This window comes from Eumetopias jubatus, unplaced genomic scaffold (genome assembly GCF_037043125.1).
Source record: "Eumetopias jubatus isolate StellerSeaLion01/CBP00866 unplaced genomic scaffold, mEumJub1_p1.0 scaffold_2, whole genome shotgun sequence".
In the NCBI taxonomy this organism is placed as follows: domain Eukaryota; kingdom Metazoa; phylum Chordata; class Mammalia; order Carnivora; family Otariidae; genus Eumetopias; species Eumetopias jubatus.
Window position 1 is genome coordinate 200519832 of NW_028274808.1, and position 19933 is coordinate 200539764.

The following is a 19933-nucleotide window of genomic DNA, read 5'->3' on the forward strand; positions in this document are numbered from 1 at the left end:
CAGAAAGAAAAATTAAGAAAACAATCCCATTTATAAATATACCAAAAACAATAAAATACTTAGGAATAAGCTCAACCAAGGAAGTGAAAAGCCGGTACTCTGAAAATTTTAAAACACTGACAAAAGAAATTGAAGACGATGTAAACAGATAGAAAGATATTCCATGCTCATGGATTGGAAGAACAGATATTGTTAAAATGTCTAAACTACCGCAAGCAATCTACAGATTTAATGCATTCCCTATCAAAATATCAACAGCATTTTTCACAGAACTAGAAGAAATAATCTTAAAATTTATATGGAACCACAAAGACCCCAAATAGCCAAAGCATCTTGAAAAAGAAAAACAAAGCTGGAGGTATCACAATTCCAGACTTGAAGATATAACACAAAGCTGAAGTAATCAAAACAGTATGGTTCTGGCACAAAAACAGACACACAAATCAATAGAACAGAACAGAAAACCCACAATTATATGGTCAATTAATCTTGGACAAAGGAGGCAAGAATATGCAATGGGAAAAAGATGGTCTCTTCAACAAATGGTGTTAGGAAAACTGGACCACTTTCTTACACCATACACAAAAATAAACTCAAAATGGATTAAAGACCTAAATGTGAGACATGAAACCATAAAAATCCCAGAGGAAAGCACAGGCAATAATTTTTCTGACATAGGCTATAGCAACGTTTTTCTAGATATGTCTCCTGAGGCACGGGAAACAAGCAAAAATTAAGCCTTGGGATTACATCAAAATAAAAAGCTTCTGCACAGTGAGGGAAACAATCAACAAAACAAAAAGGTAACCTACTGAATGGGAGAAGATATTTACAAATGACACATACAATAAAGACTTAGTATCCAACATATATAAAGAACTTCTAAAACTCAACACCCAAGAGACAAATAATCCGATTAGAAATAGGCAGAAGACATGAACAGACATTTCTCCAAAGAAGACACACAGATGGCCAACACACACATGAAAAGATGCTCAACATCTCTCATCATCAGGGAAATGCAAATCAAAACCACAGTGAGATACCACCTCATACCTGTCAGGTGGCTAAAATCAACAACACAAGAAAGAACAAGCGTTGGTGAGGATGTGGAGAAAAAGGAACCCTCATGCACTGTTGGTGGGAATGCAAACTGGTGTGGCCACTGTGGAAGACAGTATGGAGGGTCCTCAAAAAATTAAAAATAGAAATACCATACGATCCAATAATCACACTACTGGGTATTCACCCAAAGAATATGAGAACACTAATTCAAAGGGATACATGCACCCCTATGTTTATTGCAGCATTATTTACAATATCCAAACTATGGAAGCAGCCTGAGGGTCCATCGACTGATGAATGGATAAAGTAGAGGTGATATATATACACACAATGGAATATTATTCAGCCTTAAAAAGAATGAAATCTTGCCATTTGCAACAACATGGATGGATCTAGAGAGTATAATGCTAAACGAAATAAGTTAGTCAGAGAAAGACAAAGACCATATGATTTCACTCATATGGGGAATTTAAGAAACAAAACAAATGAGCAAAGAAAATAAGAGAGAGAGACAAAGCAAGAAACAGACTCTTAACCATGGAGAACACACTAACCGGAGGGAGGTGGTGGGGGGATGGATGAAACAGGTGATGGGGGTTAAGAAAGGCACTTGTTGTGATGAGTACCAGGTGATTAAAATTAAAACTTAAAAAAAAACTCATGGGGAAAATTAAAACAATGTTTTATGTTTTGACTAATTATTGTGAATACAGTCATAAAATAATGTCAACGTCAAAATTATTTTTAAGGTAAGAAAGGTTTATTTCTATTGTCAAAAAAATAAAAAATATAAACCTATTCAGTGATTTCAGTTCAAAAAAATGGAAATAGGTATCTTCCCAATTACTGGGGGTACCTACAAATATGTGGATGCTGTAGCAGCTGTGTTGGAAAAGAATGATCTAGGAGCCATGGTACTGATGCTGGAGGCCAAGGCAAGTACAGGCTTAAGAGTCAAAACCTATCTGGTCTGAAGCACACCTCTGCCACCACTGGTCGTGTGTGTATCTTTGTGCTCACTTGCCAATCCACTGGCCTTCCCCCGTGCCCCGTCCCCCCGCCTCCGCACTCTATCTTCTGCACCAGTTAGCTTCCCCTTCTTGATGGCCCTACCATCTTCAGTGAGCTGGGCTCAGAATCTGCACATTTTGGACTCATTCTCACTACACTATTCTCCAACCCCAGTCTCTCCATGTTTGATTCCTAGCTCTCGCACATAACAAGCTGTGTAACCTTTGGTGAACCACTTAGCCACTCTGATGTTCAGTCTTACCATATGACAATAGACATAATAATGTACGCACCTCACAGGACTGTTGTATTACACGTACACGGCCTAGAGCAGTGTTCACTAAGTGTTAGCTCTCCCTGTTACTGTTCTCCAACCCTACAACACAGGGGCCTGCCCAGGGTTTAGGACTTCCAATAGCCTACAAAAGGGAAGTCCTGTGAAGAGAAGCGGGTTACGGCTCTAATTTCAGGGACATACTAAACTGTAAGAATCTACTAATGAAAAAGCATAAAACCCAAGACCCATTAAAGCTGTTAGGGAAAAAACTGTTATTTTCAGTCCAAGACAGATAAAATTCTCTAATGCTGTATTCTGTTTGAGGAAACACAGAAACTTTTAAATTCTTTGAATTAATTTTCTAAGAGATTTGTTAATTTCCTCATCCACTCAAGAGAAAAGGCATAAGAGGAATATCTATAGGAAATTAAAGATTTTAACATACTTGTTATATGTTATCCAACTAACTAAGAAGGGCTACGTCCTCTAATTATTTAAGTAAGCACTAATAAATCTTTGCATCTAAGGAAGAAAACACACCTCGGCACCGAAGAACATGTCTAAGATCTGCAGTCCACAGTTTCTCCGGTCCTCATCTGCAGCCACTTCATATTCCGCCTGACGGTATAGGGGAGAACAAAGAAAACTAGTAGTGGAGCTTCTTCACTGACTTCACAGTGTTTCGAATTCTCTGACATACAGAATCAGCTGGGTACCCTGAGAACCACAGAGTAGCTCTAATTGATTTGATATTGATCCAGTATCTGCAGCTCTTCTTTGGGAAAACTAATGGCAATGAAGGGGAAAAAGTTTTCTTTGAGGGGTGAATAATAATGCAGTAGCGCAACACATTCCACAGTGCTCTGTCATATTACACTTTCAGCCCTTCAGTGTGGCCAAATAAAACAGAATCAAATAAACAGCTTGCATTGCTCTAGGCAACATCATTTTTTAAGAAATGTCCAAGAGGCACGTGGCAAATCTGAGTGCAGAGCTCCCAGAGAAGTCAGAGTTGGTGACACCAAAGCAGGAGACGTCCCTACGCAGGTGTCAGGCGGGGGACCGTAAGAGAGGATACCACCACGTAGGCCAGAACCCAGAGGAAGGGTCAAGGCAGAACTTGATCAGTATCTAAACCTCTACAAAGGATACGCAAGGAAGAAACTGAAAAGAGAGAAAACCCGAGGAGAGATCATAAAAGCCTGGCTAGGAGTATTTCAAGCAGAGGCCATTCCACAATGTCAACAGACTTGGAGACTCAGGCACGAGGAGGCCTCAGTGAAGCCACTGGATCCTGCAGGTTGGGGCCTGAGAAGAGCAGCAAAGCTAACAGCCAGATGGGCTTGGAGAGATTGGTGAGGAAACCAAGACTGAAGGAAGTTCATGTACTGAACACATAAAGTCCTTGTGGGCAGGAGTCGGACCTCCAGAATACTTGATTCTGCCTCCTCCCGTGGGCCCAGCACAGGAGCCACGGCTGACAGGGCTGACGACCGGTCAGAGCCAGCTTCATGTTCTGTGTTCAAAGGCACTGAATTCACCCGACTAGTAACTAGACCCAGCTGACTTAGAGAACCTTCCAGCCTACGTTCTGGATGCTGGATGGCATGCAATCAACGGATTTTGTGATGGTCTTTCCACGTGCCAACCTGGCAGGAACAATGTCCAGTAGTTGTTCAAATACTAATCTAGTCATTGCTGTGCTGGTATTTGTAGGTGTGATTAAAGTCTTTACCAGCTGACTTTAAGTAAAGGAGATTATTTTAGAGAATCTGGGTGGGTCTGATTCAATCAGTTGAAAGGCATTAAAACCAGAGTTTAGGCTTCCTGAAGGAATTCTGCCTGAGGACAGCAGCAGCTTCACTCCGTGTTTGGAGGATTCCCTCCAGTCCTATAGATTTAAGACTCTCCTAACCAGACCGCATGATTGTGTAGGCCAATTCCTTGCAACAAACCTCTTAATAAATCTCTCCCATTGGTTGTTTCTCTCACTGAACACTAATTGCCAAAGATGCCATTAATTCAGTCAACAAACACTAAGCAGAAAAGAGCAAACAATCATGCCAGGTGCCACGGGGGAAATAGATAAAATGTAGTCTCTCCACTCCCGAAGCTCCAAGAACCTGCAATCATATACCACAAGGACAGTCAAAGCAGCGAGGACTGTGCAAACGGCATAATTAGGTGTTATTTATTAACCCACACAGCTGCCGCCAAAAATAAAACAAAACACAGAACAGAACCTGTCACTGAAGTCAACTGGCAGTCACCTAACAAGTAATAGGTCTCGTGTCACTATGAGAAGATCCAAACCTGAACAAATGTTAACAACGCAGTTTAGCCATTTTGAAATAAAGAACTGTAGGTCCCTAAATTTTTAAAATAGAGCAGCTTGGCAAATATAACCCAATACACTAAGCCACATCTATATTCTACTCCCGGAACTGACAAGGCCTGCCCCACAACACCAGAGTTCTGGCTTAAAAAAAAAATTACCTCCTTTCAAAGCCTTGTCTTATTCTAGTAGAGGCACCAGGAAGGAAAGGGCTGGGGAGCTCCACAGAGCATAGGCAAGAGCCTCAAATGTTTTTCTGAAAGAATACAGGCATACCTCGTTTTATTGCGCTCTGCTTTGTTGCACTTCACAGACACTGCATTTCTTTACAAATTGAAGGTCTGTAACAACACTGTGGCCAACAAGTCTGTTGGTGCCATTTTTCCAACAGCATTTGCTTATGTCATGTCTCTGTGTCATAATTTGGAAATTCTCCCAATATTTCAAACCTTTTCATTACTGTTATGTTCATTTTGGTGATGTGTGATCAGTGATTTTTTTTATGTTACTTGTAACGGTTTGGGGGCTACCTGAACCACATTATATAAGGCAGTGGACTTAAGTAATAAATACTCTGTGTGTTCTGACTGCTCCACTGAGCAGCCCTTCCCCTCTCTTTCCTTCTCCTCGGGCCTCCCAATTCATCAAGACACAATACTGAAATTAGGCCAATTAATAATCCTATGTTGGCCTCCAGGGGCACCTGGGTGGCTCAGTCAGTGAAGCCCCTGCCTTCGGCTCAGGTCGTGATCCCAGGGTCCTGGGATGGAGCCCCACGTCAGGCCCCCTGCTCAGCGCGGAGTCTGCTTCTTCCTCTGCCCCTCCCCCCATCGTGCTCATGCCCTCTCACTCTCTCCCTCTCTCATAAATAAAATCTTTAAAAAAAAAACTGTAATGACCTTTAAGTGTTCAAGTGAAAGGAAGAGTCAATCAATGTTGCAAACTTCTATCTTGTCTTATTTTAAGAAACCGCCACAGACACCCCAACCTTCGGCAAACCCTACCCTGACCAGCCAGCAGCCATCAACATCCAGGCAGGACCCTCCACCAGCAAAAAAGATGATGCCTCACTGAAAGGTCTGAGCATGGGTAGCATTTTCCAGCAACAGAGTATTTTTTAATTAAGGAGGGAACATTGTTTTTTTTTTAGATTAATGTTGTTGTACAGTTAATAGATTACAGTATAGTGTAGACATAACTTTTATATGCAATGGGAAACAAAAAAATTCATTTGACTTGATTCATCACAATATTCGCTTCATTGACAGGTGTGGACCTGGACCCACGGGATCTCTGAGTATGTCTGCACTGACCATTTGTTGGAAGAAGGATCGTCTGCTTCCGGACTCCAGCTGACTGCAGGTAACTGAAACCACGGAAAGCAAGACCGCAGATAAGGGGAAATATTATATAGGGATTTCCATGCCAAGGTAGCATGACACCAAGAAACTAGTTTATCCACTCTTACCATTATTGCCAAGGTCTGCTTAACTTAGAGAGACCTAAGTTTTTAGATCCAGTCTGTTAATTTTCAAAAGCACAAGACGAGGTAGTTCAACACTGAGATAAATTGCTTACCACTGCATCCAGGAATTCAATGCATCCTTTTAGATCATGTTGTGTATCACAGAATTCCCTGAAGAGAAGTCTTCCTATTGGTTGCTTGTCACAAAGACTGCTATAATCCTTTTCTGGATGAAGAAAGGGGATAAGAAATAAACCAATATGATTGTTACAATTCAGAAAGTGTTTTCTGAACTGCTGTTTTCACCTGATAAAGTAAAAGTCAAAAATAGTATTTATGGGGTGTTTCTTTTTTTAAATGACTTGATTGTTTACTAATGTAGACTAGGTCATCATGAATATTTATAGTATCTGGATAGAGCCAAAGGACCTGGAAGAACTGATAAATAAAGGTGTGTGAAGCATACCTGGAAATGTCCCTGCCCCCCTCCTCCAAAAGGAATTCTGCAGGGGAGAGGTATTCCTGGGGAACTGAGCAGTCAAGATCACAGCAAAGGGAGAGAGGGGCAAAAAAGAGATCTGGCTCCATCCTTCCACAGGCCTAACCCCCAGTGTGTTGGGCACAAACTGCACATATGTGAAATACACCACAGGAATGTACTCAAGCACCTTTTTTAAAACTCTTCCATTTTGCTATCTTTTTACACTTTTACAAGTTACAAACATTACATATGCTTAATTATTTTTAAACTGCTCTTGGGTTTATTTTTTTTCTTTTCAGTGGGTAATATGTTATATAACTTAACCTTACCACACACACTGATAATGTTTTGAGAACAAGGCACTAATATTTAGTCAAAATATCACGAGGGATATAAAACAAAAATGTCATGTTCAAAATAGGTTAACTTAAACATCAGCAAGAAAATCAGTTGCTCTTTTAGCAGTGGCTCTGAACCTGAAATGAACATCATATTGAAGTATTCCTAAAGTGGCTCTAAAGCTGAAGAATTAAATAAAATTCATGAAAAGTAAGCAAGCCATAATAAATTCCTCAATTAAAGGGTTTATTCATGCCAAGTAGTTGTAAGAATCTAAACAACCCTACTTTAGGTGGCTGAGTTTGCAAATGGAAAACTATAGGCAAGGAGAGAAATATTTTGGTTGCCAGTACACAGGCGCTTATTTCAACAAACAATAGTTTCGCAAAATTTCTACCACCTACTTTGTGCAATTTTACTACCACATTTTATTTGAGGGATACTATATTTAAAAAACAAAAGACACAGGCAGTCAAAAAGTGACATTTTTACAATACTGAGAGTTTTTAACACTTTCCTCCCAAATTCAAGGGTTCAGGAATGTTCCTAGTTTCCAGCTAAGGAGGTGTGCCTACTTTTTCTCCAAGATTCCTATAGAAATGACCAAAAATTCAAACAAAAACCAAAGCCACAACAAAAAGAATGAAACCCAACATGGAAAACGAATACAAAGCACCCACAGGAGTCTGAAATTTGAGGATTACCTGGAAGAGAAAAAGCCGCTGGGTTGGATTGTTAAAGAACCCTCAGCTGAAACCCGACAGAAGAGCTGGACTTCCTAAGGGAGCCCCGCCCACATGCCTAGAGCCCAGGGAGGGGGGTGGGGGGCTGGGGGGGTGCAGGGGATGTCCGAGTCCTGATCAGAACGACTGGCTAAGGGCCTAAGATTTAGAGGCACCGCTAAGTGCTAAACATAACCAATGATGGCTGACCCACATCCCGAGGCATCCCGGTGACATTCCCAACAGTAAGGAGAAAGGAGGAAACCTCTGAGAAAGAGCAAAACATTAGCTACAACACCTAAAGCATCAGAGACGCGGTATTAACAAAGCCAGAAACCAGGACACCAATGTCTTCAAAGTTCAGGGGTCAAGGGAGGTGGAAATATACAATTCTGTAACTATCGAACAAGAAGTCAAAAAGGGGACATTTTCCAAAATTTAAGAACTCAGAAACTTTACCTTCCATTCACCCTATATATTAAAAAAAAAATTACTAAAAAAAAAAAGAAGAAGAAGAAGAAGAAAAATTACTTGAGGAGTTATCATAATAAAATAAGAGAAATTTTAAAAAGAATATAGAGGGGCGCCTGGGTGGCTGTCGTTGAGCGTCTGCCTTCGGCTCAGGTCATGATCCCGGGGTCCCGGGATCGAGCCCCCACATCGGGCTCCCTGCTCCGCGGGAAGCCTGCTTCTCCCTCTCCCGCTCCCCCTGCTTGTGTTCCCTCTCTCGCTGTGTCTCTCTCTGTCAAATTAAAAAAAAAGAAAAGAAAGAAAGAAAATAGAAAATAGAAACCAAAATGGACAAACAGTGGGTATAATCTAGAAGAAGCAAAGAAATACAGAAAAATAAATAACCTTATCAAGATATTGGGAATACTGTCCTTGGCAAAGTGTGATCGGTGCGGAATAGTTTCCTTTTATTGGCTCCAACCACACTTGCTCGCTTCCAGATCACATGGAATATAATTATAATATGTACTACTGTACCATATTTTAACTCTTAAAAGAGTCAGAGACAGAGAAGCTAAGTGACTGACCCAACAAGTAGGTCAGAGTGGCTGAAAAAGGGGACTCAGGGAAGCAAAATGTAGAGGCAAACGAAGCTTTACAAAACTGGAGGGAAAAACACAAGACCGGGATCACGTTTCCACAGAAGCCTGGATACCTACCAAGGAACTCCCCCCACCTTAGGAGGAACAGAGCATAATAACTAGTGGCCATGCTTCTTCACCTGTCACCGTGTGCCAGGTACTATTTTGAGTCCTTTCTGTGTATTATTTCACTGACTCTTCACGACCGTAGGTTTAGCATCTTAAGGAAAGCAGAGACCTTTTGGGAACTGCTCGCTGCTGAGGGCCACCCAGATCCCAGGGCAGTGAGGTGAAGTGGGGCAGTAGAGGCCGGGGCCAGGGGACCAGCCGGCAGGAAGAGCAGCTGGACCGGAAAAAGGCGGCACCGTGGGAAGGAAGAGGCCAATTCTCTGGTGACAAAAGAATTTCAGAACACAATTCATTCAGATTCTGTCAAGTCTCCCGCCGAACAGTGAGGACATTACTGAAGACATTACGACAGGAACCAGAGGAGCCCTATTCTCAAGGAACCCATCCTCTGCTGAGGGGACAATGAGGAAGCTGATGGGGTAAACAGGTAGAAGGCAGCGCCCCTCATGGAGGTGATAACCTGTGAGCGGAACAGTCCCAGACTCGGGCTTGTACTGTGGGCAACAAGATCTGTATTGTGTAGGCAGCACTGAGGCAATCAAGATCATTCGCTGGTAGAAAACAGAAGGGAGGGGCCGGTTGGGTCCCCTGAGCAGAGGAAGGGGCTGCAAAGCCGATAGCCAGAATTACATATGTGGGGTAGGAGACCCCCTTGAGACACGGAGGGTTGCAGAATTGCTCCACAGCCTGGGAGAGCTGGGGAGGACGCCACGGCAGGGGGTCAGGAGGGAGCAGCCAGACCAGGGAGAAAACGGTGCGCTCCAAATTAACCTGGCTTGTTTGGCAAAGCCAAATGTCTGAAGTTTAAGTTTATTGGGGGTGTGTGGGGGGGGTAGCTGTGGATATATTTCAGTTTGTTTTGCATTTTATATTTATATCATCCTCAGATAACTAAAAAATACTTGCTTGTTAGAGACGATTCCATTCAAGCTTTCCAGATTTATTTCTGGATATGCCTTAATTTTATCCAGAACTCTTAGCTGCTAGATCTGAGTCTCTACTTGTAAAGGAAGCTGCAAGTCTGAATTTAGGTGCAAGGAGGAAGAACGTAAGATTATTCCCACATTTTAAGTCTATATCCTAAAGTTCAGATACTATGTAAATTTCTATCATAACTATAAAATCTCTTGAGTAAATGATCACATGACGTAAGCCACATTTTCTGAAAGATCTGTAAAAACATAAACACAGGGTAAGAGCCCCTTGGGTTTTTCCAGAAGGAAGCAGGGTAAAATCAAAGAGCATGAGGAGGTCTGAGACAAGACCAGGTCACGTGGCCTGCACCTCCCAGTCCTCTGGAAAACGAGACCGCGGCCCTGCGCCCACAGCGCCAGATCAGTGAGGGAAATGAAGGGTCGCAGCACACCACCTGCTGAGAAGGCCGATCAGCGGGAGTCTGGGGCTGGGGACAGGAGTCCTCCAGTGTGATGGGAGACAATGGGGACACCCAGGCTGGACAGCACTGCTACGGGCACCTCACGGGAAGGCCTCTCATTTTACCCAGGCCAGTTTTTTTAGATTGGCTCAGGTACAGTAGCAAAAATGATGCGTGGTTCGCCCCGCCGACAGCATGCTTCCCCTGTCACTGCTGAAGACGGTTCAGAATCATCCCATGTTGGTGGAACTCAAAAATGGGGAGACATACAATGGGCACCTGGTGAGCTGTGATAACTGGATGAACATTAACCTTCGAGAGGTGATCTGTACATCCAGGGATGGGGACAAGTTTTGGCGGATGCCCGAGTGCTACATCCGTGGCAGCACCATCAAGTACCTGCGTATCCCCGATGAGATCATCGACATGGTCAAGGAGGAGGTGGTGGCTAAGGGCCGTGGCCGCGGCGGCCTGCAGCAGCAGAAGCAGCAGAAGGGCCGAGGCATGGGGGGTGCCGGGCGAGGTGTGTTTGGTGGCCGGGGCCGAGGTGGGATCCCAGGCACAGGCAGAGGTCAGCCGGAAAAGAAGCCGGGCCGACAGGCGGGCAAACAGTGAGCCAACCCTCCGTCCGTCCCCGAGAGACTGAGCCGCCACTGAGCATCTGGTACCGCTCCCTGAGGCTGTGTTTCTACTCTCCAGGTCACAAGTGTGTTCAGAACAAAGAGAAGCAGGTGTTGGGGAAGAGCCCCCCTCCCCACCTGTCATTTTGTGATCCTTTTTACATAAAGTACCCCCCCTTTTTTTTAAGCCAGCAGTTCTACAGTTGGATATGTTATTCAGTGTTTTTGGTTTTCTGAAGTCTCCAAGCTGACTTGATTCCTGGAAGAGTCTGTGTTTAATGTGTCTTTAAAGCCCTCGCTCTTGTTTTAAGGGCGGGCACTTTCCAAACAGGCTTGTTTTGCATTTTGAGTTGGATCCTCGTGTGGTGAACAGACCGGAGGTTTTTATTTTAAGCTGTTTGCACTGAGATTGACAGCCTTGGGAGTTTCCTGAAACACGGACCTCAGGATTGCCTTTTGAAAACAAATACGTATGAACGTATGCCACAGAAGCTGTTCCTGGGACATTGCTGGGCCCTGCGCCTTTGCCTCCTCTCTCCCTGTTTGTGTTACAAGAATAAAAACAAATACAACTAAAAAAAAAAAAAAATGATGCGTGGTTCAAAAAGACCTTAATTCTAAAATCTTCCACTTATATTTGCGTGGTGGGAACATAGGTGATGATTTACTCAGGAAAGTCCTTTAATTATTTCAAAATATTTCATCACGCATACAATCTCCTCCATCCTACAGCAATTTAAAATTTTCACCCTGGGGCGCCTGGGTGGCTCAGTCGTTGGGCATCTGCCTTCGGCTCAGGTCATGATTCCGGGGCCCTGGGATCGAGCCCCGCATCAGGCTCCCTGCTCAGCGGGAAGCCTGCTTCTCCCTGCTTCTCCCTCTCCCACTCCCCCTGCTTGCATTCCCTCTCTCCCTGTGTCTCTCTCTGTCAAATAAATAAATAAATAATCTTTAAAAAAAATAAAATAAAACAAAATTTTCACCCTGATGACATTAACAGAATCTTAGAGCAATGACAGCAACATCACAGAACCGATATTAAGAAAAAAATATATAAAAAAAGAACCTATATGCAGTAATATACAGGGAATTAAAAAAATGTTTCTCTAAATCAATCTTTAAAAACCTGACACTTAAATAATCACAAAAGCTTTAAATCTATTACTTTTTACCTTATCTGGCTCACAATTCTATTAATGATTTCACTTTTCCATGCATTAGATTTCACATATTACTAAAATTAAATACCATATACCACAGAAATGTGTCACAAAATACGTCTCAGAAACAGCAGACAGCCTCCTTCTGTATTCCCCTCAGAGGCCCTGGTCCTGCAGGAACCAGAAGACCGAGCTTCTTCTTTTGACCCCTCAGAGACTACACGGTGAACCACCTACTGTTCCAGCCCTGAGTGAGCAGAAATGGGGGAAGAGAGAGAGGCCACACCGCACAAGGCATTCGGGCCCCAGGGAGGGAAGAGCCTGACCACACTGGACGGGGAGAACGAGCAGAGAAGCCCCCTGGGGCTGGAACACTCAGTGCACCGGAGTCCAAGTCCACTCCTGACAGGCACTCTCCTGATGGGCCGTGCTGGAAAGGGAACCAGCTAATCAAGAGACTGGTGTTTCTAAATGCACCAAATTCTGAGGCAAGGATGAGCCATTTATCAGGAGCTCTCTCTCTTATTTTCAAAGTGATCCTCCTTTAGAAAGGACACTACCTCAAAGTTTCATAGCTCATGGATTCTCCAGCACCCACAAATTTAGAACCACCAAAGGACAAAAATTAGAAAACCCAAAATATGCTTACTACCACACTAAATCAAATGCATATGTAAACTAATAAAATAAAGAGCTGCATACCAAGTAGAGGGTATCTGAGTGGAAATGTTCTTTTACTCCGTGAGGAAGTCTGCTTGTACATCTGCCCTGAAGCAACTCTAGCAAAGGTCACCAATTTATTCATTCATTTAACAAAACTGGCTGAGCACTGTTCTAGAGATGGAAACAAAGACCCTGACCTTGGGGGCACATCCAGCAGCCGCTCAACCTTTCTTCAACACGCCCACCTGCCTGGAGCCATCCTAGGCCTCGGTTCTCTGGACCGTCCGCTCTCCAGACTGCACACAGACCCATCTGGCTGCTCCTCCTTGGTCTGTTTCGCCTGAGCCACACCAGGATGTCAGGATGTGAGGGCCCTTTCCCGTCCTCCTGTCTCTAGGGAGAGCTTATCCACTCCCAGTCATGTGACTCCTAAATGCCAGGGACACACAGATATCTCTCAGATTGCACCTACAGCCCAGACTCTTCTTTTTTTTTTTTTTTTAAGATTTTATTTATTTATTTATTTGACAGAGAGAGAGAGAGAGAGAGAGAGAGAGAGACAGCATGAGAGGGAACACAAGCAGGGGGAGCGGGAGAGGGAGAAGCAGGCTTCCCGCCGAGCAGGGAGCCCAATGCGGGGCTCGATCCCAGGACCCTGGGATCATGACCTGAGCCGAAGGAAGTCACTTAACCAACTGAGCCACCCAGGCGCCCCAACCAGATTCCACTTCTTAAAGATCTCACATAGTCATTCGGTTCCATGGCCTCCAGCCGACACTGAATTTCCATCACTCTTGCCCGCACAATATCAACAGTGTCTCCTTTGGCCTCCCCGCTCCCCTTCTCCACACTCTCAATCACAGTCCTCACACTGAAGCCCGAGATGCCCTTCAGAAATGTGCATCCACTTAGGTCATCCCTCTGCTGAAAATCTGACAGCGCTGACTTTCAACTAAGACAAACGCCCTTACCAGGACCACGAGCCCCACCTCCCTCCCTTCCTCTCATCCAGTGCCACTGTCCCTCTTTGTCTCCGCTCCAGGAACACTGGCCTTTTTCATGTCCCTGGAAATTGCCAGGCTCCGACCCACTTTGGGGTCCTGTACTTACCAAACAGTCTGTACCTCTTCCTTCAAAGGGCTTACTGCAATTTGTAATTACGTTTATTTCTGCAATTCTTTATTTTATAACTATCTCTGCCAAGAGGGCAGAGGTCACATCTGTTTCTTAGCCACTGTATTGGTAGTGCCATACCCAGTGCTGGGTACAGGGAAGTGAAAAAACGATGACATTTAAAAGTTAACTGATAGTGTTGTATACCTTAAACTTACACGGTGTTATAAGTAAATTACATCTCTCAACGAAAATAAACTAATTTTTCAAAAAGAGCATGAACTGGGGAGAAAAAGTTAACGAATGGGACATTTAATGTAATTTACTTCATTCTATGCACTAAAACCTACCCCCAAAGAATCAGAAGCATACTGAGGTAATTAATATGCAAGTAGACATGAGAATGTTTCTATAACCCTATGAATATATTCAACAGCATAAAGTCCCAAAGTAAAGTTTAAAATATCTTAATTACAATGCAAATGTCAAATAACGGAATCAACCTCCATACTAATCACTCAGTGCTATATGCAGAAAATACTATTAACACCATGGATCAAATATCAACTGGCTCAAAGAAGCATGGCCAATAATCAATAAAAAGATGCTCGACATCATTAGTCACGAGTGAAACGCAAATCACACTCACTAGGATGGCTATAATGAAAATAAGTGTTGGCAAGGATGTGGAGAGCCTGAAACTCTCATGTATTGCTGGTGGGAATATAAAATATGCAGCTGCTTTGGAAAACAGTTTGCCAGTTCCTAAAAAAGTGAAGCCTAGAGTTACTGTCTGTAGCAGGCTGAATAATGGCCCTCCCAATGTATCAGGTCCTAAACCCTATAAATATGACCTTATTTTAAAAAAAGAGCCTTTGCAAATATGATTAACTCAAGGATCTTGAGATGGAAGACTGTCCTGGATTATCTGGGGGGGTCGTAAATACAAATATGTGAACCCTCACAAGTGTGTAGAAATAAACCCTCACCTTTATAGTCAGGTGATTTTTTATAAAGGCACTAAGAGGACTCTGAGAAACAAACAGGGTTTTAGAGGGGAGGGGGGAAGAAGGGGGATTGGTTAGCCCGGTGATGGGTATTAAGGAGGGCACGTACTGCAAGGAGCACTGGGTGTTATACGAAAACAATGGATCGTGGATCACCACATCAAAAACTAATGATGTGGGCGCCTGGGTGGCTCAGTTGGTTAAGCGACTGCCTTCGGCTCAGGTCATGATCCTGGAGTCCCGGGATTGAGTCCCACATCGGGCTCCCTGCTCAGCGGGGAGTCTGCTTCTCCCTCTGACCCTCCCCCCTCTCGTGCTCTCTCTCTCTCATTCTCTCTCTCAAAATAAATAAATAAATAAAATCTTTAAAAAAAAACGAATGATGTATTGTATGGTGGCTAACATAACAATAAAATTTTTAAAAAAATAAAGGCAGTAAGACAATTCAATGGTGAAAAAATCGTCATTTCAATGAATGGTTCTGGAACAACAGGATATCCAATGCAAGAGACTGAAACTGGATCCCTACCTCATGCCATACACAAAAATTAATTCCAACTGGATCAAACACCTAAATGTGAGAGCTAAAACTATAAAACTCTTAGCAGAAAGTATAGGTGTAAATCTTTGTGACTTTGGATTAAGTAGTGGTTTCTTGGCTATGACACCAAAAGCACAGCAATAAAAGAAAAAAATAGATCAATTGGACTTCATCAAAATAAAAACTTGTGTTCCTCAAAGAACATCATCAAGAAAGTAAAGGAAAACAAAGAATGGGAGAATATATTTGAAAATCAAATATCTGATAAGAGTCTAGTAACTAGAAATATAAAGAACACTTACATTTCAACAATGAAAAGATAAACAATCCAATTAAAAAATGGGCAAAGGGGGTGCCTGGGTGTCTCAGTCAGTTAAGCAAGCATCCAACTCTTGATCTCAGGGTTGTGAGTTCAAGCCCCACATTGGGCTCCCCACGCTGGGCGCAGAGCCTACTTAAAAAAAAAAAAAAATGGGCAAAGGATTTGAACAGATTATTTCTCCAAAGAAGATATACAAATGGCCAATAAGTACATGAAAAGATATTCAACATCATTAGTCATTTTTGGGAAGCACAGATCAAAACACAATGAGATAGGGATGCCTGGCTGGCTCAGTCAGAGGATCATATGACTCTTGATCTCGGGGCTGTGAGTTCAAGCCCCATGCAGGGTGTAGAGATTACTTAAATAAAGAAAACTTAAAAAAAAAAAAACCCCACACACAGTGAAATACCACTTCACACTCACTCAGATTGCTATAATAAAAACAAAACAGAAAATAAAAAGTATCAGGGAGGACATGAAGAAACTGGAATCCTCATATATTGTTGGTAGGAACATAAAATGGTGTAGCCACATTGGAAAACAGTCTGGCAGTGCCTTACAAAGTTAAACATAGAATTATCATATTATCCAGCAATTCTAATTCTGGGTATATACACAAAAGAATTGAAAGCAGGGACTCAAACATTTGTACACCAATGTTCCTAGCAGCATTATCCACAATAGCCAAATGGGAGAAACAACCCATTCAACAGATGAATGGATACACAAAGTGTAGTACATACATACAATAATCAAATCAATGCCACTGAACTTTATATTTATAAATTGTTAAAATATTTAAAAATGGTCAATCAGTTGGTTAAGCATCTGACTCTTGGTTTCAGCTCAGGTCATGATTTCAGGGTCACGAGATCAAGCCCCACGTCAACTCCATGCTCTGCACGGAGTCTGCTTGTCTCCCTCTCCCTTTGCCCCTCCCTGCCACGTGTGCACGCTTGCTCTCTCAAATAAAGAAAATCTTTTAAAAATGGTTAAAATGGTAATTTTTATGTTTACTCTACCACAAAGAAAACACTTGTATATGAATGTTTCTAGCAGCATTATTCATTTGGGGCTTTTTAAAAAGATTTTATTATTTATTTATTCATTTGACAGAGAGAGAGATAGTGAGAGCAGGAACACAAGCAGGGGGGAGTGGGAGAGGGAGAAGCCGGCTTCCTGCTGAGCAGGGAGCCCGATGCGGGGCTCGATCCCAGGACCCTGGGCTCACGACCTGAGCCAAAGGCAGACGCTTAAGGACTGAGCCACCCAGGCGCCCCTACCACACTTAGGCAGCATTATTCATAAGAGACAAAAAAATTTAAACAACTCATCGATCTACTGATGAATGGATAAGTAAGAAGTGATATATCCATACAATGAAATGTCATTTGCCAAGAAAAAGGAATTAAGTACTGATTCATGCTACAGCGTGGATGAACCTAGAAAACACGGTGTTCACTTCTAGAGATGATTAGTTGGGTCAAGGGGAGAGGAACTTTTACTATATTACTCTTCTGTTCTATATAGAACAATGAGCACATATTACTTCTTAAAAGAATAGCATCTAATAAATGGTACAATGCCAGACATGATCTCCAGGCTGGCACTGCTTACTCACCAATGGAATGTCTAAGCTCGCTGCACTGGCTGACAGGGGGCAGCTTCAGCATTTCCCTCCATTTTTTACTACGACCACTTTTTTTGCCATAGCTTCCTAAATTTGGGGAAAAAAAAATTTTTTTTAATGATCAGAAATATCCAACTATAACAACTATTTCCACCAATATATTCTGTTTGAGTAGTTTGGTACCTATGGTGAATGAAAATACAAGCTTATAATAATTTGTCTTATCTAGAAGGCAGCTTGACAAGTATAAAAAATCCCAAGTGATGCAATCAGTCACTGGCTTTATCATTTAGAAACCACGTGACCCTGACCTTCTATAACTAACTCTGCTGAGCCTAAGCTTCCAAATTTGTGAATTGGACCTACCATGACATATCATACATGGTTGCATCCCTACCATGGAGCAAATGCCTGCAAAGGACAGGAAAAATACAATGGTAAAAAGGACAACATCCCTCCCCTCCATTCTAGTGAGGCAGAGAGATTTTTTTAACAAGGAGGTAATGATAAGTGATTAAAAAAAATAGCCAATTATACAGTACTAAATGGTATACAACAAAATCAAGCAAGGCGAAGATGAAGGGTGCTACTAGGGCTAAGGTGAGATTAGAGGAGGCCTCTCAAAAGGGTCACACTTAGGCAGAGACCTGATGGGGGTGAGGGGCTAAGCCCTGGAAAGATGTGGAAGCAAGACAAGAACCGTGGAAAAAGCTATTAGATGATATTTTAGCAGATGTCGGCTACGCTGCAGTAAGCATGGCATAAAGTATAGAGATAAGTGAATCACTATATTGTACACCTGAAACTAATGCAACATTGTGTGTCAACTATATTCAAATAAAAGAAAATTTTTAGGGGCGCCTGGGTGGCTCAGTTGGTTAAGCGACTGCCTTCGGCTCAAGTCATGATCCTGGAGTCCCAGGATCGAGTCCCACATCAGGCTCCCTGCTCAGCAGGGAGTCTGCTTCTCCCTCTGACCCTCTTCCCTCTCGTGCTCTCTATCTCTCATTCTCTCTCTCTCAAATAAATAAATAAAATCTTTAAAAAAAAAAAGAAAAATTTTAATAAAGTAAAATAAAAATTTTTAAAGATAATATTTTAGAAAGATCTTTTTAAATAAGCCCCTTCAAACAAAACTCAAGAGAAATTAGAACCTTCAATTTTAAGCATTCTGAGGAGCTGAAATTTTATTAAATTATGTCCAAGAGAAACATCACAGTTTTGGCCAGTGACTAAAAGACTTCAGGGCTATTGGAAAGAATAGAGAAATCGGGAGGAAAGCCATGTTCTAGGAAGTGATGAGCCCTGCCTTAAGCACGGTGAGTGAAGCACTATGAGGGAAAGCCATCTGGAGGAGCTCAGGAGAGAAGGCCTGGCTAGAGGTACGGATTTGATAGTAGTCTGCCGAATAGATAATGCTCCTCTACCCAGCCCCTCCATTTCAACTGGGATCATGGTTCTAGACTTATATCCACTATGCAGAGGTCCCAGAGCACCTCAAGGTCACCAGTTTAAATCTGACTCAATTGTCTTCCCCTCCAATTCAACCCTCTTTCCACACTATGCCCCCAGTTAATTACCCACCATCTACTAGGCAAATGGAGCTGGAAACTGGGGCACTATCTAGTTCTGTCTCTGAAGTGCCTCACCCATTTATTCAGAAAGCACTTGCAGCCCAAGTCCCGTGTGCTGGGCACTGTCCAGGCACCAGGCATACAGCAGGTGGCCACCCTGCCTGCAAAGGTGCTCCTGCCCCCTGCTCTCCTTGCCCACGCTATTACCAAGGTCATCGGCCTCTTCTGACAGGCCTTCCTACCCCCAGTCTTCCCTTCCAGACCCTCCTCCACACTGCCTTCCACTGTTACCTTCCTAAAATGCAAGTATCAGCTCACTTCTGAGTGTAGGGCTGAAGGGAAAATAAAGCACAGCCCTAACATCATTCCACAGGCACACCATGCCAAAGGCACACTGTCTATGAAGGCCCCTAAGAAGCAAGAGCAGGTTCCCTCCAGGAACCACAAGTGTCTGGACTGTCACTCTGGCCTTATTAGTGTAGACAAATCTCTACTCAGCTCAAGCAGAACCCCTCCCCAACAAAGCCTACCCTGCCTTTCCTAGGGAGATGCAGGCACTCTTTCCTTTTCATGCCCTTTGCATCTGAAAAACATCTTCATTAAATCTCAGCAAGGGCAGGTTCTAGGTTCATGGTCTTATTCCCAATGTATCTCCAGCATTCGAAACATGATTGAAGGGATGTAAGGGGGCTCCAGGCACACTGCACACAGCAGACACCAAAGGAATGTTTGCTAACTTTGAGGAGACCTGAAGAGTTGCAGGAGCTGACTATCGCAATGAGTCAGGTGGGATGCAATTGCCAAGGTCTAGAAGGAGGAGGAGGAGTGAGTTAGATTTACTGAGTCTTTATTATGTACCAGACACCTTTCTAGGAGCTTCATATATATTGACTCATTGAATCATCCCTCACCCTATGATGAAAATACTACCACTATTCCCTTTTCTCAGAGAAGGGACCAAAGCAAAGAGGCCAAATCACCTGTCCAACATCACACAACTAGTGAGATGT

At 42.9% G+C, this 19933-nt stretch overlaps 2 protein-coding genes across 2 annotated transcripts in view; one reads left to right on the forward strand and one right to left on the reverse strand.

Annotated features, from left to right (window-relative positions):
* The window catches only part of GRK4 (G protein-coupled receptor kinase 4), a 96467-nt gene that overhangs the window by 58230 nt on the left and 18304 nt on the right, over positions 1 to 19933 (reverse strand). Inside the window, exons 2-4 of the mRNA XM_088021247.1 lie at positions 17341 to 17436; positions 6267 to 6379; positions 2894 to 2971 (exon numbers count right to left, since the gene is read on the reverse strand). Coding sequence (XP_087877373.1) covers positions 2894 to 2971; positions 6267 to 6379; positions 17341 to 17392 — 243 coding nt within the window. The 5' untranslated portion in view covers positions 17393 to 17436. The remainder of the gene's footprint in view (positions 1 to 2893; positions 2972 to 6266; positions 6380 to 17340; positions 17437 to 19933) is intronic.
* LOC114198011 (U6 snRNA-associated Sm-like protein LSm4) lies at positions 10480 to 11447 on the forward strand. Its single transcript, XM_088020887.1, has one exon. It carries the CDS (start codon positions 10486 to 10488, stop codon positions 10903 to 10905), a length of 420 nt encoding a protein of 139 aa, XP_087877013.1. The 5' UTR covers positions 10480 to 10485; the 3' UTR covers positions 10906 to 11447.

Coding starts and splice junctions, on each gene's coding strand:
- LOC114198011 (XM_088020887.1), top strand. CDS start 10,486: ATGCTTCCCCTGTCACTGCTGAAGACGGTTCAGAATCATCCCATGTTG.